This window comes from Cantharellus anzutake (genome assembly GCF_015039405.1).
Source record: "Cantharellus anzutake strain C23 chromosome Unknown EI90scaffold_10, whole genome shotgun sequence".
NCBI lineage: Eukaryota > Fungi > Basidiomycota > Agaricomycetes > Cantharellales > Hydnaceae > Cantharellus > Cantharellus anzutake.
This window is the reverse complement of record NW_024066960.1, coordinates 531,176-549,529: the sequence shown is the minus strand read 5'-3', so window position 1 is coordinate 549,529 and position 18,354 is coordinate 531,176. Positions and strand designations below refer to the sequence as shown.

The 18,354-nt window shown below is 49.3% G+C and overlaps 5 protein-coding genes across 5 annotated transcripts; 1 reads left to right on the top strand and 4 right to left on the bottom strand.

The window, feature by feature from the left end:
• Nucleotides 1-593: 593 nt before the first annotated feature.
• EI90DRAFT_91453 (Pkinase-domain-containing protein) lies at nucleotides 594-2,406 on the bottom strand. The gene is made up of 9 exons (XM_039068236.1): nucleotides 2,191-2,406; nucleotides 2,071-2,120; nucleotides 1,864-2,020; nucleotides 1,664-1,790; nucleotides 1,390-1,488; nucleotides 1,159-1,325; nucleotides 967-1,108; nucleotides 863-899; nucleotides 594-814 (listed from the first exon to the last, which is right to left on the bottom strand). Exons 2-9 carry the CDS (start codon nucleotides 2,105-2,107, stop codon nucleotides 768-770), a joined length of 813 nt encoding a protein of 270 aa, XP_038919628.1. The 5' UTR covers nucleotides 2,108-2,120; nucleotides 2,191-2,406; the 3' UTR covers nucleotides 594-767.
• A 343-nt stretch (nucleotides 2,407-2,749) lies between these two features.
• EI90DRAFT_3044348 (NADP-dependent oxidoreductase domain-containing protein) lies at nucleotides 2,750-3,684 on the bottom strand. Its single transcript, XM_039059334.1, is given in 7 exon segments — nucleotides 2,750-2,946; nucleotides 3,017-3,066; nucleotides 3,122-3,252; nucleotides 3,269-3,270; nucleotides 3,315-3,377; nucleotides 3,425-3,552; nucleotides 3,605-3,684. The coding sequence occupies 7 exon segments, from the start codon at nucleotides 3,635-3,637 to the stop codon at nucleotides 2,790-2,792; spliced, it is 564 nt and encodes a 187-aa protein (XP_038919627.1). The 5' UTR covers nucleotides 3,638-3,684; the 3' UTR covers nucleotides 2,750-2,789.
• A 1,320-nt stretch (nucleotides 3,685-5,004) lies between these two features.
• Nucleotides 5,005-12,903, bottom strand: EI90DRAFT_3013934 (uncharacterized protein; the record flags this gene model as incomplete). Its single annotated transcript, XM_039056717.1, is given in 29 exon segments — nucleotides 5,005-5,296; nucleotides 5,316-5,891; nucleotides 5,947-6,034; nucleotides 6,105-6,109; nucleotides 6,167-6,233; nucleotides 6,284-6,534; nucleotides 6,589-7,646; nucleotides 7,701-8,037; nucleotides 8,091-8,509; nucleotides 8,635-8,670; nucleotides 8,761-8,972; nucleotides 9,029-9,156; nucleotides 9,204-9,451; nucleotides 9,503-9,624; nucleotides 9,674-9,771; nucleotides 9,826-9,926; nucleotides 9,977-10,064; nucleotides 10,122-10,149; nucleotides 10,218-10,303; nucleotides 10,324-10,511; nucleotides 10,576-10,898; nucleotides 10,949-11,013; nucleotides 11,064-11,095; nucleotides 11,224-11,419; nucleotides 11,469-11,584; nucleotides 11,637-11,767; nucleotides 11,824-12,172; nucleotides 12,229-12,620; nucleotides 12,849-12,903. The coding sequence occupies 29 exon segments, from the start codon at nucleotides 12,901-12,903 to the stop codon at nucleotides 5,005-5,007; spliced, it is 6,087 nt and encodes a 2,028-aa protein (XP_038919626.1).
• Nucleotides 12,904-13,386: 483 nt separating this feature from the next.
• On the bottom strand, nucleotides 13,387-14,997 carry EI90DRAFT_2911315 (GDP-mannose 4,6-dehydratase; the record flags this gene model as incomplete). The annotated part of the gene is made up of 10 exons (XM_039054418.1): nucleotides 13,387-13,522; nucleotides 13,572-13,670; nucleotides 13,721-13,841; nucleotides 13,897-13,911; nucleotides 13,964-14,345; nucleotides 14,397-14,542; nucleotides 14,599-14,611; nucleotides 14,678-14,771; nucleotides 14,826-14,853; nucleotides 14,907-14,997. 10 exons carry the CDS (start codon nucleotides 14,995-14,997, stop codon nucleotides 13,387-13,389), a joined length of 1,125 nt encoding a protein of 374 aa, XP_038919625.1.
• A 1,282-nt stretch (nucleotides 14,998-16,279) lies between these two features.
• On the top strand, nucleotides 16,280-17,293 carry EI90DRAFT_3119265 (uncharacterized protein; the record flags this gene model as incomplete). Its single annotated transcript, XM_039063197.1, has 1 exon — nucleotides 16,280-17,293. One exon carries the CDS (start codon nucleotides 16,280-16,282, stop codon nucleotides 17,291-17,293), a length of 1,014 nt encoding a protein of 337 aa, XP_038919624.1.
• Nucleotides 17,294-18,354: the final 1,061 nt, after the last annotated feature.

Genomic DNA, 18,354 nt, shown 5'->3' with positions numbered 1-18,354 from the left:
CCAACTTTTGGCCTTGGGCGTAATCATGCGCTTAATGGTGCAGGTGCAAAGTCCGTCATAACTTACCTTGCATAGCGTTCTCCGGGTGGACTAAAATCCAGTGTCTTGGTCCTGTGTTGAGGGCCATTGAATCCCACTAGGAACCAAGTGAGCTTTGTTATGACATAAAACTTCTCGGAAATGGGACTTGCCAATAACAAGCGCACGACAACTGAAGAATTACAACATGAGGCGCATGAAATTACTGAATTAAACCCCGTGTACATACGGATTCGGTGGCATTCATCTAACATTGGCAGGTCACCAAGCAAGTTATCGTTGAGCACAAACGGATGTGAACTTGGAATTCGCTTTCTTCCCTTCGTCACCATCTATGCATGCACTCGATCACTACTAGGTCTGACATGCATATGGGAGTAATTTCTCCGACAGTCCACCCTAAGGATGTCAGCCAAGGTCACCTTGGCGGGCCAACCGGCAGGAGTAACCACACAATCAGAATGTCATGAAAGGTACAAGCTTCGACAGTAATATAAATGCAGGAAAGGTGATAGAAACAATGCCCACCAAGCAAGAAGGATGAAGTGTCAAAATAGTATGATAGACAAATAGAGAATCGATAATCGTTGGTGAAGGAAGGTGGAATAGCACAAACAATGGGAGATACGGACGGATTGACACTGGTCACTACAGGAAAATGTAGGCGGAAACACACATCGTCAAAGCAGTAGTCATTCCTGTAAACTGTTGCTGGTACCATTGGCGAGCTATAATTCCATGTTACCAAACCAGGGGTGCTTCTGCGCTCGTTTAGCTTTGAATAGTCAGTTACCAGAGGAAAGGGGAAGGAATTATGGCATACCAGACACGCGGCTCGCAGTATCATACACGAGGAATGACTGCCAACAACCATGAAGTCAATTGATGGCCAGATTACACGCCATTCATAGCAGGATGACGACATACATGCAGTAAGTCAGCCCCAACACGATCTATCTCGTGAACAGCTTCACCCAAACCCGTCCCAGTCCACTGAGGGAATGTTGGCTTGAAATCGGGCAGCTGAGAAACTCCAGGCCACGTTGTCTCATGAGGCGTCCCAAGAATCCTGACAAGGATAGCATGATTCAGGATATTTCGGTGGATTTTGGACCTTACTTGAAAATCTTGAAGATTTGGTCAATCTCCGAATCTCCTGGGAACAGTGGAGTGCCTGACATGACCATCTCGGCCATGATGCAGCCTACAGACCACATGTCGATTGCTGTTGAACGATGCCTCGAGCCAAGAAGAACCTCGGGGGCACGGTACCATAATGTAACAGCCTGGCCGATCGTAAGGTCATACAGTGGGCCAATAGAAGGATCGGAGAGGGGCTTTAGAGCGAACCTCACGCGGATATCTCGCTAGCGGGATGCCGAATGTTTGCGCCAACCCGAAGTCCGCCAGTTTCAAGTTCCCCTCCGCATCAATAAGAAGATTTTGGGGCTTGAGGTCGCGGTGCAATACACGATGCGCGTGGCAGTAGTGAAGACCCGACAAGAGTTGCATAGTGAATTTCTGCGCGGCGAAAAAACGGGTAGGTTGTGTGGTGATTGTGGACGTTGTTGTTTGATCGACTACTCATCCATGGGACGGGGCAATTGACCGTACCGGTGCTCACCTTAACGGTGGAGAGTTCAAGCGTCTCATTTTGTTTTGTGAAGGCATTCATGTACCGCTTCAAGTCCAGGTCAAGAAACTCAAAAACAAGATAGAGTTTTGTATCGGAATGAACAATGCTCAGCAGCCTGGAGTAAGTGGTGGCCGATCGGGATGTTCCAGATGTGAGAATCAGGGATCGAGAGGTCTCAGTGGACACACCGAACGATATTGTCATCGTCAAGCTCTTTCAGCCACGATATCTCTCGGATTGCAGTGCTGGGTACGCCCTCATCCTCTTCCTCCAACCGAATTTTCTTGAGTGCAACAATCTTGCCGGTATTGGCATCTCTAGCTTTGTATATGACTCCGTACGTCCCTGCGATACGGACGTGATGTTGTGGGAGTGAGTGGCAGGGCAAGACGTACCCTCTCCAACCCTCTCGAGCTTTACATAGTTCTCCATAAAGGGTCGAACGCTATACAAAAAGACGCCCGGAAGGTTCAGAGTCTGGTTGGTAGGTTGATAGCCTCTAGGAAGAGCAGGACCTTAACGAGGATCTTTTTCCCAGCTTGACAGGAGACGGGAAGCGCCGAAGTGGTCAACCAACATACTTTCCCTTCTGGCGTTCAAATCTCAGACACAGCTTCTCGCCCCGATTCTTACTTTTTCATTCGTTCCTAATTGATGCATTCAAGCATGTCACACGCGCCAAATATGAGAAGACGCGCCCCCCGTTATGATTTTCGCGTCTTCGAGATATTCGGGGGGCTTCTATGCGGAAATGCGCTACCTCATCCGTTGTCAAGTTCATCTTCTAGTTGGATCGTCAACGGTAGGCTATGGCAACCTACAATTCTTACCGGGGCGCGGCGGAGTACCCGAAGCTGTTGCGACCTCATGACCGCGGTCAACATTCCCCTTAAGGGGTCACAATTGCTAGAAGTGCCAACACACCCAATCTACATGACAGGAGAAATCTCGACAAGAGCATTAGGAAGTTGCTGATACTCTTCCAGGCGGATTGGCTAGCTGCACACCTGATGCGTGTATTCTTAATGACCTAGGCAATCTCGCTATATAGATCAGCAACGCGCTATCGTCTCCAGATTCGCGCGTTCTAGTTCTTATGCAGAGATTCTGGTCACTATGGAGCATCAACAGGATTCCAAGTCACAGCGCCATCCCTTCCTTTGTCTAGCGCATTCAACGCTGCCATTTGCTCCTCGCTCAGCTGGAAATTAGACACACTAGCGTTTTCCACGATCCTGAATGGAGTTGCTGATTTGAGCAATGGGATAAAGTGGCGCCACGCCCGACATTCAACCTGGATTTCAGGGGGGGGGGAATGAATGGGAAAATTACAAATCTCACCCTCTCTGCAGTGACCATCGGATGTAGACAAGGAAAGGGGACTTTCCGACCCACATGTTGCATCTCAGCAACCAACCCCACGAGAACGAGTCAGCCAGGACTCGCCTCATTTACTACTTGAAGTACGGTTTGGTCCCTTGCCACACCTCGCACGAGTGGAGAATATGCTTCTCCCGCGATTCCATTCACTGCACAGTATTCCACTATAAGCTTCTGCTGGCCGAACGGATGCAACTGATAATCGCCTCCTGTCGGTGCACTCCTAAGATTGGGCACACAATTGATAATCCTCACCTCAATTTGATTCACGCTTGGCGCAGGGAGGCCTTCATTTCTAATTTCCTCCAAATGGTGGACGCCGCTGGAACGCACGAACTCAGATCAGTTTTCTTCCAGCACAGTTAAACATACTGGTTCGAGACGCCGACAGAACGGATTTTCCCTGATTTCTGGGCGGCTAGGAGTGGCCTATGAGTCCCTAGTGATTTAGTTTTTCCGGGATAAGGGTCGTGTATGAGATAGAGGTCGATATATTCTGCGTGGAAACCAGTGATGATCACTGTAGCACTCGTTGGTCTCGATGGCCGTGAACCCAAGCTTTTTCAACGATTCATCTACCATTTTGGCCGTGCTCTCGTAGCCAGCATATCTGGTGGTTATTTTGGTAGCTGAGGGCGAACGACTGTATAGTTGGAGTCATCAGCATCGTCAGATCGATATGCCTCGTCTCTATGAAACTGACTTATAAATACGTCGTCGCGGTTGACGCCGGATTGACGGACTGTTTGGCCGACCTCTCTTTCGTTTCGATAGACAACAGCGGAATCTATGTGCCTTAATAACAGCTATCTCTATGGTTAGTATTCCGTGATGTGGAATAACGTACCGGTAGCCCGCCTTCAGTACCTCGGCTCAAGGCAAGTGGGGCCTGTATTCTGATACACACCAAACCCCAGCACTGGTAACATGAATCCTACTCGACTAGTTCTGTTGAGCTGACCTCTTGACCCGAGGTCATATGCTTGCCTGAGGAGAGCTTCACGGCCGATTTGAGAAATAATGAAACTGGACTCGAGGCCATTTTGAGATCGGTTCAAGCCTCGGTCATGTGCCTGTCATTCCCTAGAATTAATTTGGAAGTTGACCTCGACTGAAACAGGGATGAATGAACCCGTAACAAGTGAGTTGGAGCCATCTAAGGGGCAAACTAGACGAGCAACATCCTCAAGTAGATGGGCCTTGTGATAACAAATCCCAGCGTCCGTGTGCTGATCAGCCTCTTCAAAGTTCTTTGCTGCATCTCGCAAATCCCTACTAAGTACGAAACATTCCGCGGCATTGTGTTGCAGGGCTTGAGCGCCGTCCAAGCTACGCCTAGCGCAAGACTGAAAAGCGAGCCCTGCAGCATTGAATGGAGCTATGCGTCTGTCGTCATTAGAGACGCCCCTGGCGTCCTTCCTCTGCTGATAGGCCAGTGCAATATCACGGTCAAGATGACGTCCAGATATAATGCAGCCCGACTCGGAGCATAGCAAGAATCAGAGAATAGCGTTAGGGCCATTTCCCTCCATTCCTCCCTTGTAGAATCAGCTAGCGGCCATAATCCATGTTTGACGGCCAGAGGGGGCATCTTTCTTGTGAGCTGCGGAATTGGCTCTGATGGATCATGAATTCCAAATCCTTGATCTCAGTCGGTGGCTAAACCCAGAAACGTTCAACAGAATGTTGCCTTCACTTCCCCCCATACATCGTACTTCCCGTGACTCTACTCCCAGAATCACGATTGCTGACACTGCGCGGGAGGGAAGGCAAACTCTACGACCTCGTGCTTTTTTGGGGGGTCAATCCCCGATCATTCCCACGCTATCCAACCGACGTGCACACCATTTCCGCGTAATATACTTTTTTAGGCATCTAACACACACCAGCCTCAAGATACAGGAAGCTATGGGCCTCATACGGCTAATACCCATCCAAATCTTCGACGTTCAGTGATGGTTTGGGGGGCACATTTGTGGCGCCGAAGGAGTGACTATCCCCTTAATCCCCATGGCCATGTGGAATTTCAAAGACTCCGCCTCTAGTTTCGTCAGAGTGGATTCAAACTTCTTTAGTAGCGCGTCCACTTCGAGAACCTGCGGCTCGAGAGAGGTGAAACTACCAGAGCGGAATATTGAACTTTCAGGTCCTATTTCTCTCAGTAGCTCGTTCATGCGTTCACAGCAGCGGCTAAGTGGAGAACGTGGGTTCTCAGGTATGAGCCGCGCACCCCAGCACAGGCTGTACAATATGAACTTACTTTAACACCGTGATCTGGTTCTGGCATTCCACCATTAAATCACCAAGTTCCACAGTGTCAAGACGAGACTTAGCCGCGTGTTTGGCGTCTCGAGCCCCCTCTAAAACTCTGGAAAGAACGAATAAGACATGAGGAAGTGGGCCGCGGAGGATGGCAAAGAAGTGGATGCGGTTCACCGGGCCTTGATTGGGTTGGAAGTTGATGTTCTTGACACACGCCAGGAAAACTTTCTGAAATTCGGAGGATTCAAGTATCCGTTTTGCAGCCAGGCGACGGTAGCACCGCTGGATAAGGACGGCAGCGGCCCTAATCTCATCTTCTGTCTTTGTGGCCAACTGTTTCACAGTCTTGTTCACATTCGAACCTATCAAAGGGTCCGCGGCGTTATCATGACCGCTCTTATCCTTGTCCTCCGAGGGGTGAATAGTTTGCGTGGGCTCGTGGGCACACTCCACCATGACTTGCATCGCAGCGGGGTTTTCGGCACTAATTTGGCAAAGAATTACTAAGGAGTCTGGGTCGCCGTGGGCTGTCAGGGCTTGCACCATCTCCCACCAACTTTTGGCCTTAACAAACCTATGGGCGTAATCATGCGCTTAATGGTGCAGGTGCAAAGTCCGTCATAACTTACCTTGCATAGCGTTCTCCGGGTGGACTAAAATCCAGTGTCTTGATTGCATTGAAAATGTCGGCCCTGTGTTGAGGGCCATTGAATCCCACTGGGAGTCAAGTGAGCTTTGTTATGACATTAAACTTCTCGGAAATGGGACTTGCCAATAACAAGCGCACGACAACTGAAGAATCACAACATGAGGCATATGAAACTATTGAATTAAACCCCATGTACCTACATTCGAGCAATCATTTCCTGCCTCAATGACCACGACGGGAGCACGGATCCACGAAGCGTGAAAAATCCTGATGAATGGATAGGATTTAGCTCCGACAGGTCGAATAGAAGGGCATACCATAGCCATCCCGGCTACTGAGGGCATGAAGTATATCTATTACGGGAGCCAGGAATCGTGTGATGCAAAATACTGTTGGAGGACTGTCCGAGAACATGTCGAGGACCCAGGGTGCCCAGCTACGCGGCAAAAGGAGATTATGGAGAGGGCTAAACAGCATGCTGTATTCGAAAACTAGTTGCATGCAGAGAAGCTCTAGATAATGCACGACGACGTTCAAGTCGATAGGAGGTTTAGCCTCGACGACCCATCTTGGCCAACAATTTAGTGCATCGTCTACACCAACCTATGACTCGGTCACTCACTGGAGAAATCGAGCTCCGTTATATACGGCCTCCCGGGAGGACGAGAGACCCACTTGTTGCTTTCTCGGCACGGGATACGTCTTCAAGTTATTCCGGAGGAAACGTCTCCCGTGAAGGACATAGGCCATAAGCGGAAGCATCACGATGTTGGTGGCAAAATTCCGATCCAAAGTTATTAGATCTTCGCTGTGGCGATCGAGACCCCGAATGCGATAGTCGACCCAACTTCGAACGATCGGCATGGCGCGACGTGCTTCAGGAGATTTTGAGTCGAATGTCATATGGTCTCTCGACATCCGAGTTACAGGGAAAAGCACAGAGAAAATCCGTCCGATCCATTTGTGCCGAATATCACCATACGGTCTATACATTGACATTGTGGTCGCAGGGAGGTGCCACATGCAATCCAGAGTCACTACTATCTGCATGTGAACACGGAAGTAACGAGACAGCATGTCCCGTGAACCTGCTTCTAGGTGAAGCGCCCGGCATGTAGGCACCCTGTTGCACTCTGCGTGCAGCAAATATCCGAGACAGGGCTGGAGAACACCAGCTCCCAACAATTCTGAGTGAATACCGACCAATAGGTTTTGCATGTCGGCCCCAAGACTTTGACGCAGCAACCGGTGAAGATCCTCGCCCCTCACATGAACCGATCCTTCCCGCATTTTCGAAACAATCCTAGTAGGTCGTGAAGAGGAGGAAGCCTGCTCCACTAGCCTTTTGGCGTATGAATCACCAGCAGCGCAGAATTCATCGCGAACGTGTTCTGCGGCCTTTCCAGCAGCTGGAAAGAATCCTGCAAGTCTCTGAGCGACGGTAGAGTCGCAGATACGACGCTCTCGTAATAACACGATCAGTTGGCGACAGTAACTCTCGACGATTGCTAATTTCGAACATAGGCCAGAGAGATCCTCATTGCCAAGATCGAGGCCACCCCGAAGGACATGGTTGAACGACAAAACGGCCTCGGTAGTTAACTCTTTGGCCTCGAAACTTCGACCGAGAGCACAAAGAGCGGACACATCCCTCCCAATTATGGCCCTGAACATTTGCATCTTCGTATTTTCGTAAGAACAACTTCACATGATCCAACTCGTCTCAAGTCTTACCTCCATCTGCATTGTTTCTGTCATGGAGTCCGTTGGTATGTCGCTCAGCATCGCCCAGGGTACTTTTACGTGGTGGGCGTCAACAGTGTTAAAGGCCACTTTCCACATAGCATCCAGCAAAGCCGATGCCGCTTGAGTCTGAGCCTCTGGCGAATCAGAACGGAGCCAGTGTGAGGCCGCCTTCATGTCCTGGCCGATGCTGGAGTATATCTTGGCAGCAGATATATAGTCGCCTTTATGCTCGTATATGGAAGCAACGATTTCGGAACTATTGTTCAGGTACTCTTCTACAAACGAAATCTGGTCTTTCGTACAATCGAATAGCGACGCAGCACGTCTTCGAAAAGTCAACATTTCCGATCGTCTCGGAGCCCAAGATTAGAGACTTACTCGAAATCCCCAGCACACAAATAATGAATTCTTATAGTGCCCAGGAGTCTTTCTCTTGTTTTCTCCGTAACAAGTGAGTTGGAGCCATCTGAGGGGAAAACTAGACGAGCAACATCCTCAAGTAGATGGGCCTTGTGATAACAAATCGCAGCGTCCGTGTGCTGACCAGCCTCTTCAAAAATCTTTGCTGCATCTTGGAAATCCCCACTAAGTACGAAACATTCCGCGGCATTGTGTTGCAGGGCTTGAGCGCCGTCCAAGCTACGCCTAGCGCAAGACTGAAAAGCGAGCCCTGCAGCACTGAATGCAGCTATGCGTCTGTCGTCATTAGAGGCAGCCCTGGCGTCCTTCCTTTGCTGATAGGCCAGTGCGATATCACGGTCAAGATAACGTCCAGATTTGTGAAAATATGATGCAGCCTGAGTATAGCGAGAATTAGAGAATAGCGTCAGGGCCATTTCCCTCCATTCCTCCCTTGTAGAATCAGCTAGCGGCCATGTTCCATGTCAAACATGTTCGGCAGCCAGGAGGGGGGGGATCTTACTTGTGAGCTGCGGAATTGACTCTGACGGATCATGAACTACAATTAAATTTTTGGAAAGCCAATAATGCTCCCAGAAGTTTGTTTGTGTGCTGGCTTGGTAAACTCGTATGACAACAGGATACTTACCACCATCGGATCCGCTGTGCGACTCGAGTCCCAGACCCAGACGTGAAAACGCGCACGCGTGAGCGCTACGTAAAGCCTTTTAAGTTCAACTTCAAGGACGCGGTATGCCGTGGCATCAGCCCTCTGCACGCCTAAGATCGCTCTCCATTGAGCACCTGATGCAGGAGAAGATGCGAAGAAGTTGTATATAAGGACGTCATCAAATTCAAGCCCTAGATATTTATAGTTTCAGGAACTTCAACTCGGAATGATGAGAGTTTCGCTGTACCTTTACTCTCAATAAGCGTGTAGACATTGTCCTGACTTCCCGACAGGGTCCGAACCTCATCACGGGCCACGTCATCCCGCACAATAATCGCCTGCCGCGCGCCCAATTGAAAGCACGACTCAGAGTTTCTAGAGGGTTGAGTGAGATTAGAACCTGGAGGGCTCGAAAGACACACTTTTTCTCCGATGAAAATCGTCCCCAATGAACATTTTCGTGTCGAAAAATAAGCGGTTCTGGGCCAGGAACAGTGGACTCCTCTCTTTGAAGCTTGTCGATCGAGTAGGGGAAGAGAGTAGTGATGAGATCAATGATGGAGCCGGCACAAGCCACAATACCCTGATGACTTCTGTAATTGATCGGGAGCTGAAAGACTTCAGGGTTTACCGGCTCCCTCGCCCCCGAGGCCACGAAACGATCGCTCAGCTACAAGGGTGCTAACTAAGCGGAAATTAGGCGGAGTTTTCGATCTCTTACCTCTTCACGATACACAAGAGCCTTGAGGTCTTCGAATCGGAAACTGCTTCCGACAGAGATAGTCTGAGCCGTATCACCACCCCAGAAGTGACCATGGGGGTTCGGACACAAATCTCTAAGTACTGAGGAGGGTTCAGCCCAAAGGGCTAAACTAGCCAGAAGTTTGCATACATTTAGTGTCGATCGTAAGTAAATCTTGGATTTCATCGACATAAAGGAAGTCAATTTTCATCATGCTCTCATCGATATGCTTCAGGATAGCATGCGTCCTGGATGGATAGGCTGAACTGACAGGGGCAGCAAGCGGAAAGTCAGTCTCTCACCTCCCTGGGCTGTCAAAAGCATTGTTCAACATTTTTAATTTGAGATACTTTTCAAATATATCGTAAACTCGATCGCGTGCTGTGGAAAAAGAGGGATGTGACTAAGAAGGGTCAGCGTCGAGCATATTTGTTGGACAGTCGGACGACCTACACGGTGGCTCAGGTTCATATAAGATTCTCGGTCCATATAGCAACCACTCTGAGTCTCCAACGTGTCTTCGTGTCCACAAATTACCCCCCTGAGGCAAAGTCAGCCGATGGTTCTGTCATCGTCCAGTATTAATCGATGAACGCACATGATCTCACTGTATACCTGTGCGGCATCTACATATCAGGGGAAAAGCGAAGGGAAAATCGTGAATTCGGGCCATGATCCATGAATACTGGCTCACCAAGTCCTTTGATCTTCTGTTGATCAAAGTGAATCCAATACTGCGACTTGAACAAGCTGGGGGAAATACGTTGAAGGCCGCCCATGCTGAAGAGAGCGTGACTAACTCAAATGTAACATTTTTATTGCGGTCGCGATACCCTTTCCGCAAGGAACCCAAAGTGTCCCAGCTTTCCTCATCAACTGGTTCTGGCAGAGGTACACACATTGAGTTTTCCGGTCGAATGGGTTTTCGAGATCCCCGCGAAGAGGCGGGCGATTCAATTCCGCACTCCACCTCAAGCATACGACGTAGCTAAGGTATCATTGCGGATGAGCAATTGAGAGGCAAGACATACACTAGGGTCACGGAAACCTACCTGATCATACGTCAGGAACAGCGGGAAATGCTGTTCTTTGAGGTCTGAATACCGTGTTGGTAAATCTGGACGATCATCTGCATCCTCGGCAAATTCGGTAATGTGTCTTTCGGCGGGTCGCCCCCTTCGGTGATCCTTGGGAGTGGGAGGCATCCCAAGCTGTGCTGCTTCGAGTAGTTTCAGGTAGTACTCCTCAACCTTGGACGCCAGAACGTGGGATTGGGTTAGAAACATTTGGCGAATAGGGCCGAAGTCACCCAAGAGATTGGACTGCTGCGCCCTTTCCAACATAAGCAATTTGAAAAGCATTGTAGTGGTTTTCCCTGTAACAGGTTGGTGAACGACATCCAGAGTGATGAAATATGCTACTAACCGGTGCCACTCCACCCGATAACAAAGCAGGAAGACGGGTGTTGAATAATGTTCTCCTCCGCGGGTCTGGGCCGATAATCAGCATCTTGAGAGCGATGAATGTAATTCAACTTTACGAGACGCTAAATTCGTGCTCGGCGTCTATATCCTGAATGATGGCTGGTCACAACTCAGTGCGAAGTTTTGCCTTGGGGTCTCAAAGAGTACCTACATGCAAGTACAGCCTAATGTGGACTATGAGCGACCTTGAAAACAAACAGCTGCTACGAGACCTACCGTTGAGTACGGAACAAATTTTGTGAGAGACCATATCTTGTGAAGTTCCAGGCACTCGTCTTCAGTCAACGACATATTGGTGTTTCTGGGAGGAGGGTGTTCTACCAACGCTCGTCCCTCATGTGGCCAAGTCATAGGTGGCGTGACGATGTTTATCTTCGCCCCACGTCGTCTGGGCTCCATCCGATAATTGACCCTGTGGCGTGGAGGGTGAATCGACCGAGGAAATGCACTGTAATACATACTTTCTCATATGTTCTCTATCGTTTCGAGGCGACGAGTGTGCAATCCGAGTCCATAGCCGATGGTCGAACTGATCGTGAGTATAGACACCATATACCTTGATCACCTGCTTGTCCATCTATGCGATGGAGAATCAGCCCAGGAACGTCGAGCAGCGTGAGCATACGAACCTTGAGATAATGATCGGTATCGATGTCAATTCGATACACAAGGCGGAGGTCCCCCGTTACCTTGGCTTCAAAGATCGGCACATCGGTAGGAGCACCTTCCAAACGTTTCTGATTTGATTCGGAGAAAAGTCCTACATGGGGAATGATTAGCATTGATCTCTCAAGGAGAGAGAGTAGCGGTACATACCTTGAGAAAGTTGGGCTATCTTTTCTTGAGTGGCCCTGAATGTTCCGTCTCCTCGTCGGAACTGGCGTAAATGTTTGATAGCGGCCGCAGATACATGGATAGGCCAATCCCCGAAGCCTGAAGGCCACTGAAACGCATGTCTTGCCTTTTCCGGTGCAATCATTGGGAACCTAAGCTTCAGAGGTTGCTTTTTGACGGGGAAATCAGTGGCTTCCGGAATCGAGATGTGCTCATTTGCCTCCCTAATTTTTTGAGGAAGGACAACGTCTGACGGGGGCGCAATGATACGCAATACTTTCTGCAAAACGAGCTCACGAATACTGTCAAGCTCAAGCAGACCAAGGAAGTACTGAAAGTTGGGAATGAGTAGGAGATTTTTGGCTCGTTCGGCCAGGTTTTGCGTACGAAAAGGATTTCTCTGTGAGAATCTGTCAAGCCCTTCAGAAGGTCGGACGCCTCAACCTCCGAAGATGGCGCAGCCAGATTTAGCGCCCTAAATGCCTCGGAATCGGCGGCGCTAACTACTACCAACATCACGGAGCCAGAAATGGATGCCCTCTTCGGCCTTTTCCCTTTCTTAATGCTCGCTCCACGAGACTTTGAAAGCTCTTCAGTGGGTTTATCAAATTTCATACCCGCTAGAGCATGCAAGACTTGAGCAATTCGTGACGCCTTCGCAACATGGTCCTTAAACTCTTGACCATCCAGTTCACGCGGGGGAGATATCCCATGGAAAAACTCGGCAAGAGCTCCGAGCACTTGATTCGGCAATGACCTTATCAGCGAGGATCCATCGACTGGATATTGGCGAAGGAGAAAGTTGTTCAGATTTGATAACAGGGCTGGATCGCCTGCGTAACGACACCGATGTCAGTCCAGGAATAGTCGGCCAATAGACGGGAGCACTCAACTAGAAAATATCACGACAAGGTTTTCTGGTGCGCAGCATAGCTGCCGAATCTCGGATCCAAACTTTGCCTCTGAGAAAGATCTCTCTACTAGAGCCGACGTCGCTATCTCTATACCGCCAAGTACAGAGAGACTATCTAGAGAGTATTCTGAGCGCAAGTCTGATGCCATTGTAACTGAGGGGGAGACTTCTAGCCTGCGATCATGGTATATAAATGAATATCCTAGGCTCTGTGCAGATCATGGACATGTGAGGACACCTTACACGAGTTATAGGGAAGTTATAGGGGTGGAGAATTCCAATATCGCCTGATAAGGACTGCTACATATGGAGGATTGACAACTTCTTGGGACATTCAAATATCAGAGAGGAGTCATGTAGATATAAACAACTCAATAAGGATGATCTAGTAAATAGAGCCACCCCTGAGCGTTGGTTCACTGCGCCGCAAGGCGAGGCGATGGATGACGCAGTGAGCTGATGACATTGACAAGGCGATCAGAGTCCGTAGTCGGCCTACAAAGGCATAGCACCAAATAGTTGACGGGGGGTTGATCACGCACCCCCATTCGTCCAACCTACATAGAATATACAGATGAATTGCGTTGTCCAAGCTTGGCCAGTATCTGGCCCAGCCGCAGCAAGTTTATGATTCAATTGTGATCTTCCACAAGATTTCCGGAGCTTTTGAGGTCGGCATGCACCATCTCTGTCACGAGACTGTCGAAATTGACCTTCCTTTTCCAGCCAAGAACCTTTTCGGCCTTAGTTGGATTGCCAAGTAAGAGCCTTTGAGAACCAGTCAGACAACACATTGGGTAAAGAAAAAAATACCCACTCGACTTCCGCTGGCCGGAAGTACCGGGGGTCAACCCGGACCACTACTTGTTGCGTTTTGCTGTCAATGCCAACTTCATCCACACCGCTGCCTTGCCATCTAACCAAAGTGTTGGGAGAACAAGGCGATCACAGAAGCAATACACTCACTGGATCGTAACATCGACGACAGCAAAAGCCTTCTCGACGAACTCCCTCACGGAATGCATCTCACCAGTAGCAAGAACGAAGTCCTCAGGCTTGTCCTGTTGAAGGATTTTCCACATTCCCTCTTCACAACACGCGTTGTCAGGTGCCCCTGAACCGGTGAACTTGGAGTAACCCACCAACATAATCCCGCGCTTCATAGGTCAAGAGGTGAGTCTTGAACTGATCAGAGTGCAAACAACTTACCGTGGCCCCAATCGCGCTTCGCGTCGAGATTACCAAGGTACAAGCAATGCTGCTTCCCCAATTTAATATCTGCAACGGCACGAGTGATCTTGCGCGTGACGAAGGTCCTTCCTCGACGAGGACTCTCGTGATTGAAGAGAATACCGTTGCAGGCATATATATCGTATGCTTCGCGGTAGTTGACGGTAATCCAGTATGCATAAAGCTTAGCTACACCGTAAGGCGATCGGGGATAAAATGGTGTGGTTTCAGATTGAGGCGTCTCGACGACCTTTCCGTATAACTCAGAAGTAGATGCTTGGTAGAACCGGATATGGTGCTGCAGCCCACAAGTGCGGATCGCGTCCAGCAATCGGAGAGTTCCGAGGCCATCAACATCGCCCTAGAGCGTGTCGTTAGACGAGGACAGTCAAAAGGATGAACATGCACAGACTGTATACTCCGCCATTTCAAAGGATACTTTAACGTGGCTCTGAGCGCCCAAATTGTATACTTCAGTTGGTTGGACTTGAGCGATGATATAGACAAGGTTGGTGCTGTCGCCCAGATCACCATAGTGCAGGTGGAATTTGTTAGGACCTGTGGTCGCGTGAGTTCAGAAACAAGGGTTGTCGGGGGACGGGGATAGCACATACGTTCATGTTGATCCTAGACAATAACAATGATGGTCAGAACCCTCAAGCATAACAAAATCAGAACGGCCTAGGCTCGGACCTCATATAGATGATGAAGCCGACTAGTGTTGAAACTCGAGGACCGTCGAATAATTCCATGGACTTGATAGCCCTTGGACAAAAGAAACTCAGTCCTGGAATTCAGACCCTTAAATAACACCCAGAAGACAAGGGGAAAGCGTGCCTACAAATAGGATCCATCTTGTCCGGTTATACCTTGATGGCAACTGTCAAGATAGATCGCGATCAGTCAAATAAATTGAACCCACCAGAAATAAGGGCAACTTTGCGTTTTCGGTACTCCTCTGGCGTCCCATGTCTAGAGAAGGCGAGACTGGAGACTGGGACGAGGTCGGACATGATCGTGCAAGTGATGAATGAATTTCAAAATTAGCAACACTACGTAGATCAGGAGTCGGGGCTTGCCGATCGTTTATTGTGGTTGGTTCAGGGTCAAAGCCTTCGCGGACAGACAGTTTCAACATTGTTTTCTTCCACCCGTTCCAACCCAACCTTCCACTACAATCATGCGCCTATCCCAACCTGCCTTTGTCATCATGTTCGCCTCCAACGCATGCATTATCAATTGCCTGTCGGTATCGATGTCTGCCTGCAGGCACTCAATTGTTTCTCCCCTTTCCTGAGGATCGGCCAACGTACACACAGTGTCCATTACGATTTAATCCAGATTTTCGTTCGGCATGAAGATCGTGATGTTTTGCGTCATCGGGAATATCGGTAGCACGGAACGCCAAAGCTCTATCTGTGTTGCACGTTGGAAAATGAGCCGAATCACAATCGGTGTCTCATGCAATGCATGGCAACTGAAAAGTATGCTGTGCAGGCCGAGGCTTTACGCACAAACACTCCAATTTTACTCCAGGTTGCCTTTTGATGGAAATGCCCGTATTATTAGATTAGGGATGTTATTGTCGCCGCTCTCTCCTTTTGAAAGAAGATCCCTCGTTTCTAAAATACAACGTTCTGATTTACTCTGAGGCTAGCCTCAATGGATGATTGTTGGGAGTTTTCATATCGTCTTGAATAATTCGATCCTTCGTCAGTCACAGGAGCTCTCACCGCGAACGGCTACCCGCCTTTCCATCTCTCCTCTCCCACCTCTGACAGCTCCTCTGCGTATTTCCACCAGGGAACGTTGGCTCTCTCATCGGTAGGGCTGCGGGCCTGTTTAATATTCGTAACGAAACAGAACAGCCAAAAAGGGACCATATCAGCGTGGTCTAGAACGTTCAATTCGTCGATTCTTTGTCCCTGTGAATTTACGTCCGGCCCCCGGATTTGGGAATCCATCACGCTTTGCCCTCACGCGCGTTTCAGCAGCTGTGGCCTTCGCCACTCGCCCTATATTACAGCATCACAAAGCGACTGTTCAATTAAATGACCTGAATTAATGCCATCTTGCTCTTCTAGGCGGGCAGTTCGTCAAACCCTGCTCATTTCAAAGCAGAGCGAGTCGATCCCTGAGCTGCTAAAATTTCTTACTGGGAAGAGACGCACGGATATACGAATTTTTTTCATCTTGGTATTACGGTCCAGCGGAGATATAATGTAGTCGAGGGGCCACCGTCTGCCCCCAAAAAACTACGCATCTCTCCGCACATCAAAGAGCATTCTACTCGCCATGGATTACAGCTGGGAAGTAACTCAATGCATTTCTCCCGCAGATATTTTCCCGGACTACCAAGAAGTGATGGCAAGGATGCTGCCAAACCAACGCCTGTTCCATCCCTATGTTGTTCTTTCCGACCCCCAGAGTGATGGCGTACTCGCCAATACGAGGCCAACAACAATTCCAAACAGACGGCCTTTCGCAGCCCACATCCTGGGTCAGCCACTTCCTCATACCGCCTCCCCCTTCATCCCTCCATCCCCATCCGATAGCCCGTCCGCCGCCGACCGACTAAATGCCTCGACCTCATTGTCTTTAACTCGCTCTACTAGTACCGTAGCCTCTAACAGCTCCCGAAAGACCAAGGTGGGTCGACCGCGTCCCACCGCCCCCTCAGCCGGCGCTCGCCGTCACGGAAACCACGAGGACCTTCTTTCGGAGCCCCTTGATTTCGTACAGTGGGTTTCGAGGCTGTTTCAAAGAGGGAAAGGCATCAGTAAGCTGCCTTGCCTTCTGTGTGGAAAACCTCAGAAGGGATCCATGAAACGACACGTGGAGTCCGTTCACAGGATTATCTGGGCAAAATCCCGGCTTCCCCATCGCTTCGACCGCCTAGAACCTGCTGCGCAGGCTTTTCTTCTCGTTAATTGTGCCCTCCTTCTCCGGGAAGAAAACCCCACGCCCGACGAGTCCCTCGAGGTGAGCAAGCTCCTCAATCAAAAATGGATCTTTCCACGGCCCCTTGGTTCTCAAATGGACCCCGAACCCATCACCGGCCTCGGTCGCAATAATTACCCGCTCATATTCAGAGCGTTTTGGACAAAGTACGGAAAAGCCTGGAGGTATGCCTGCAAATGTCCCAACTGTCAGGCAAGGCTTACTAGGGGAGAGTCCCAACGCCGCCACCTGGAAGGTTGTTCAGGTGGTATTCAGCCTGACTATGACACGGACGATTATGCGACGGACAGTGAGGAGTTTAGGTCAGGCGAGAGGGGTGTACGTAGGAAGAAGCAGTGCTCTGAATGATTCCTCCTTTCTTTCTTTTTTTCTTCTGTCTCAAAATTACTCCCCTTTGATCAACCTAGACCGAATTCGTTTTCTTGTTTCTTTCTTTGTCGGGTTAAGCCCCCTGTCACGTTTTCTTACTTTTTTCCACATCACATTCCCTTGCAACGGAATGAATATTTCAAGTGATGGATGATCTGACGTACCGTGATTCCAAGCAAAGCACCCAACAAGTGAACGTGCGAGCAGAGGAAGAAGCGAGCAGTACCTATATGATGAGATGAGCGCTGACAAGATCGTGATATCGCACTAGAATGGGCAACTCGAAGAACGTACTACCCCGGGACTGATCGGCACATGAACGAGGAGTGCGACGTACCTGTGTATCGATCGCACGACAATCCACCACCCGATGGGGAAAATCCGGGTGGCCTGTCTCTCAGGTAACCCTAAAGCATAATATAGCGCATGTGGCGGTTCGTGCAATGCAGCCGATCGCAAAGTGAAAGAGAGTGGGCGGCAGCGGAGGTGACTTTAGGATGGTGAATGAACTGATCCGTGAAAAGCCGGATTGTAGAGTCTGGCCATATGTAAACACCTTCTCACATAGGGGATCACTATCTCCCCATTCGGTGGGCCTTGCAAACGTGCAGTAGGATGCGCTGGGATGTGGTGAAAGAAAAGCAAAGTACTAAGTCTCGACTCGGGACAAACAAAAATAAATGATGCATCGCTGGTCGTAAACGTCCTCATCCACATCTCCTTGCAGTTGTAATATGTGCACTTGAAAGGATTGATAGCTTAGAATCTCCCTATCTGATTGTGCCGTCCATTCGAGCGACAAGCGTAAAAATTGACGATCTTGAATATGGGGCATCTAGCAAACGGCCATTATTGATCGCGATTAAAGCGTGTATATCACAACAATTCTGTCTTCATAATTGGCTGCGGCGTATCACTATCCGGATTTAACAAGAAACCATGGTTTCCCTAAGTAAAACACCGACGGCGCGGAATCTGAGCGCAACGACCCAGGTTTTAGCTAGGGTTTTCCACGGAGCAAAATGCCATAGGTATATAGA

What these genes read in the sequence shown, in the direction of transcription:
- EI90DRAFT_91453 (XM_039068236.1), bottom strand. Translation starts at nt 2,107, where the DNA reads ATGGAGAACTATGTAAAGCTCGAGAGGGTTGGAGAGG. An exon ending in TTGAACTCTCCACCGTTAAG is followed by an intron (nt 1,489 to 1,663) that starts GTGAGCACCGGT and finishes CGCGACCTCAAG; the next exon opens with CCCCAAAATCTTCTTATTGA. An exon ending in CAAATCTTCAAGATTTTCAA is followed by an intron (nt 1,109 to 1,158) that starts GTAAGGTCCAAA and finishes TATCCTTGTCAG; the next exon opens with GATTCTTGGGACGCCTCATG.
- EI90DRAFT_3044348 (XM_039059334.1), bottom strand. Translation starts at nt 3,637, where the DNA reads ATGGTAGATGAATCGTTGAAAAAGCTTGGGTTC. An exon ending in CGTTGAAAAAGCTTGGGTTC is followed by an intron (nt 3,553 to 3,604) that starts ACGGCCATCGAG and finishes GGTTTCCACGCA; the next exon opens with GAATATATCGACCTCTATCT. An exon ending in GTCGGCGTCTCGAACCAGTA is followed by an intron (nt 3,378 to 3,424) that starts TGTTTAACTGTG and finishes CGTGCGTTCCAG; the next exon opens with CGGCGTCCACCATTTGGAGG.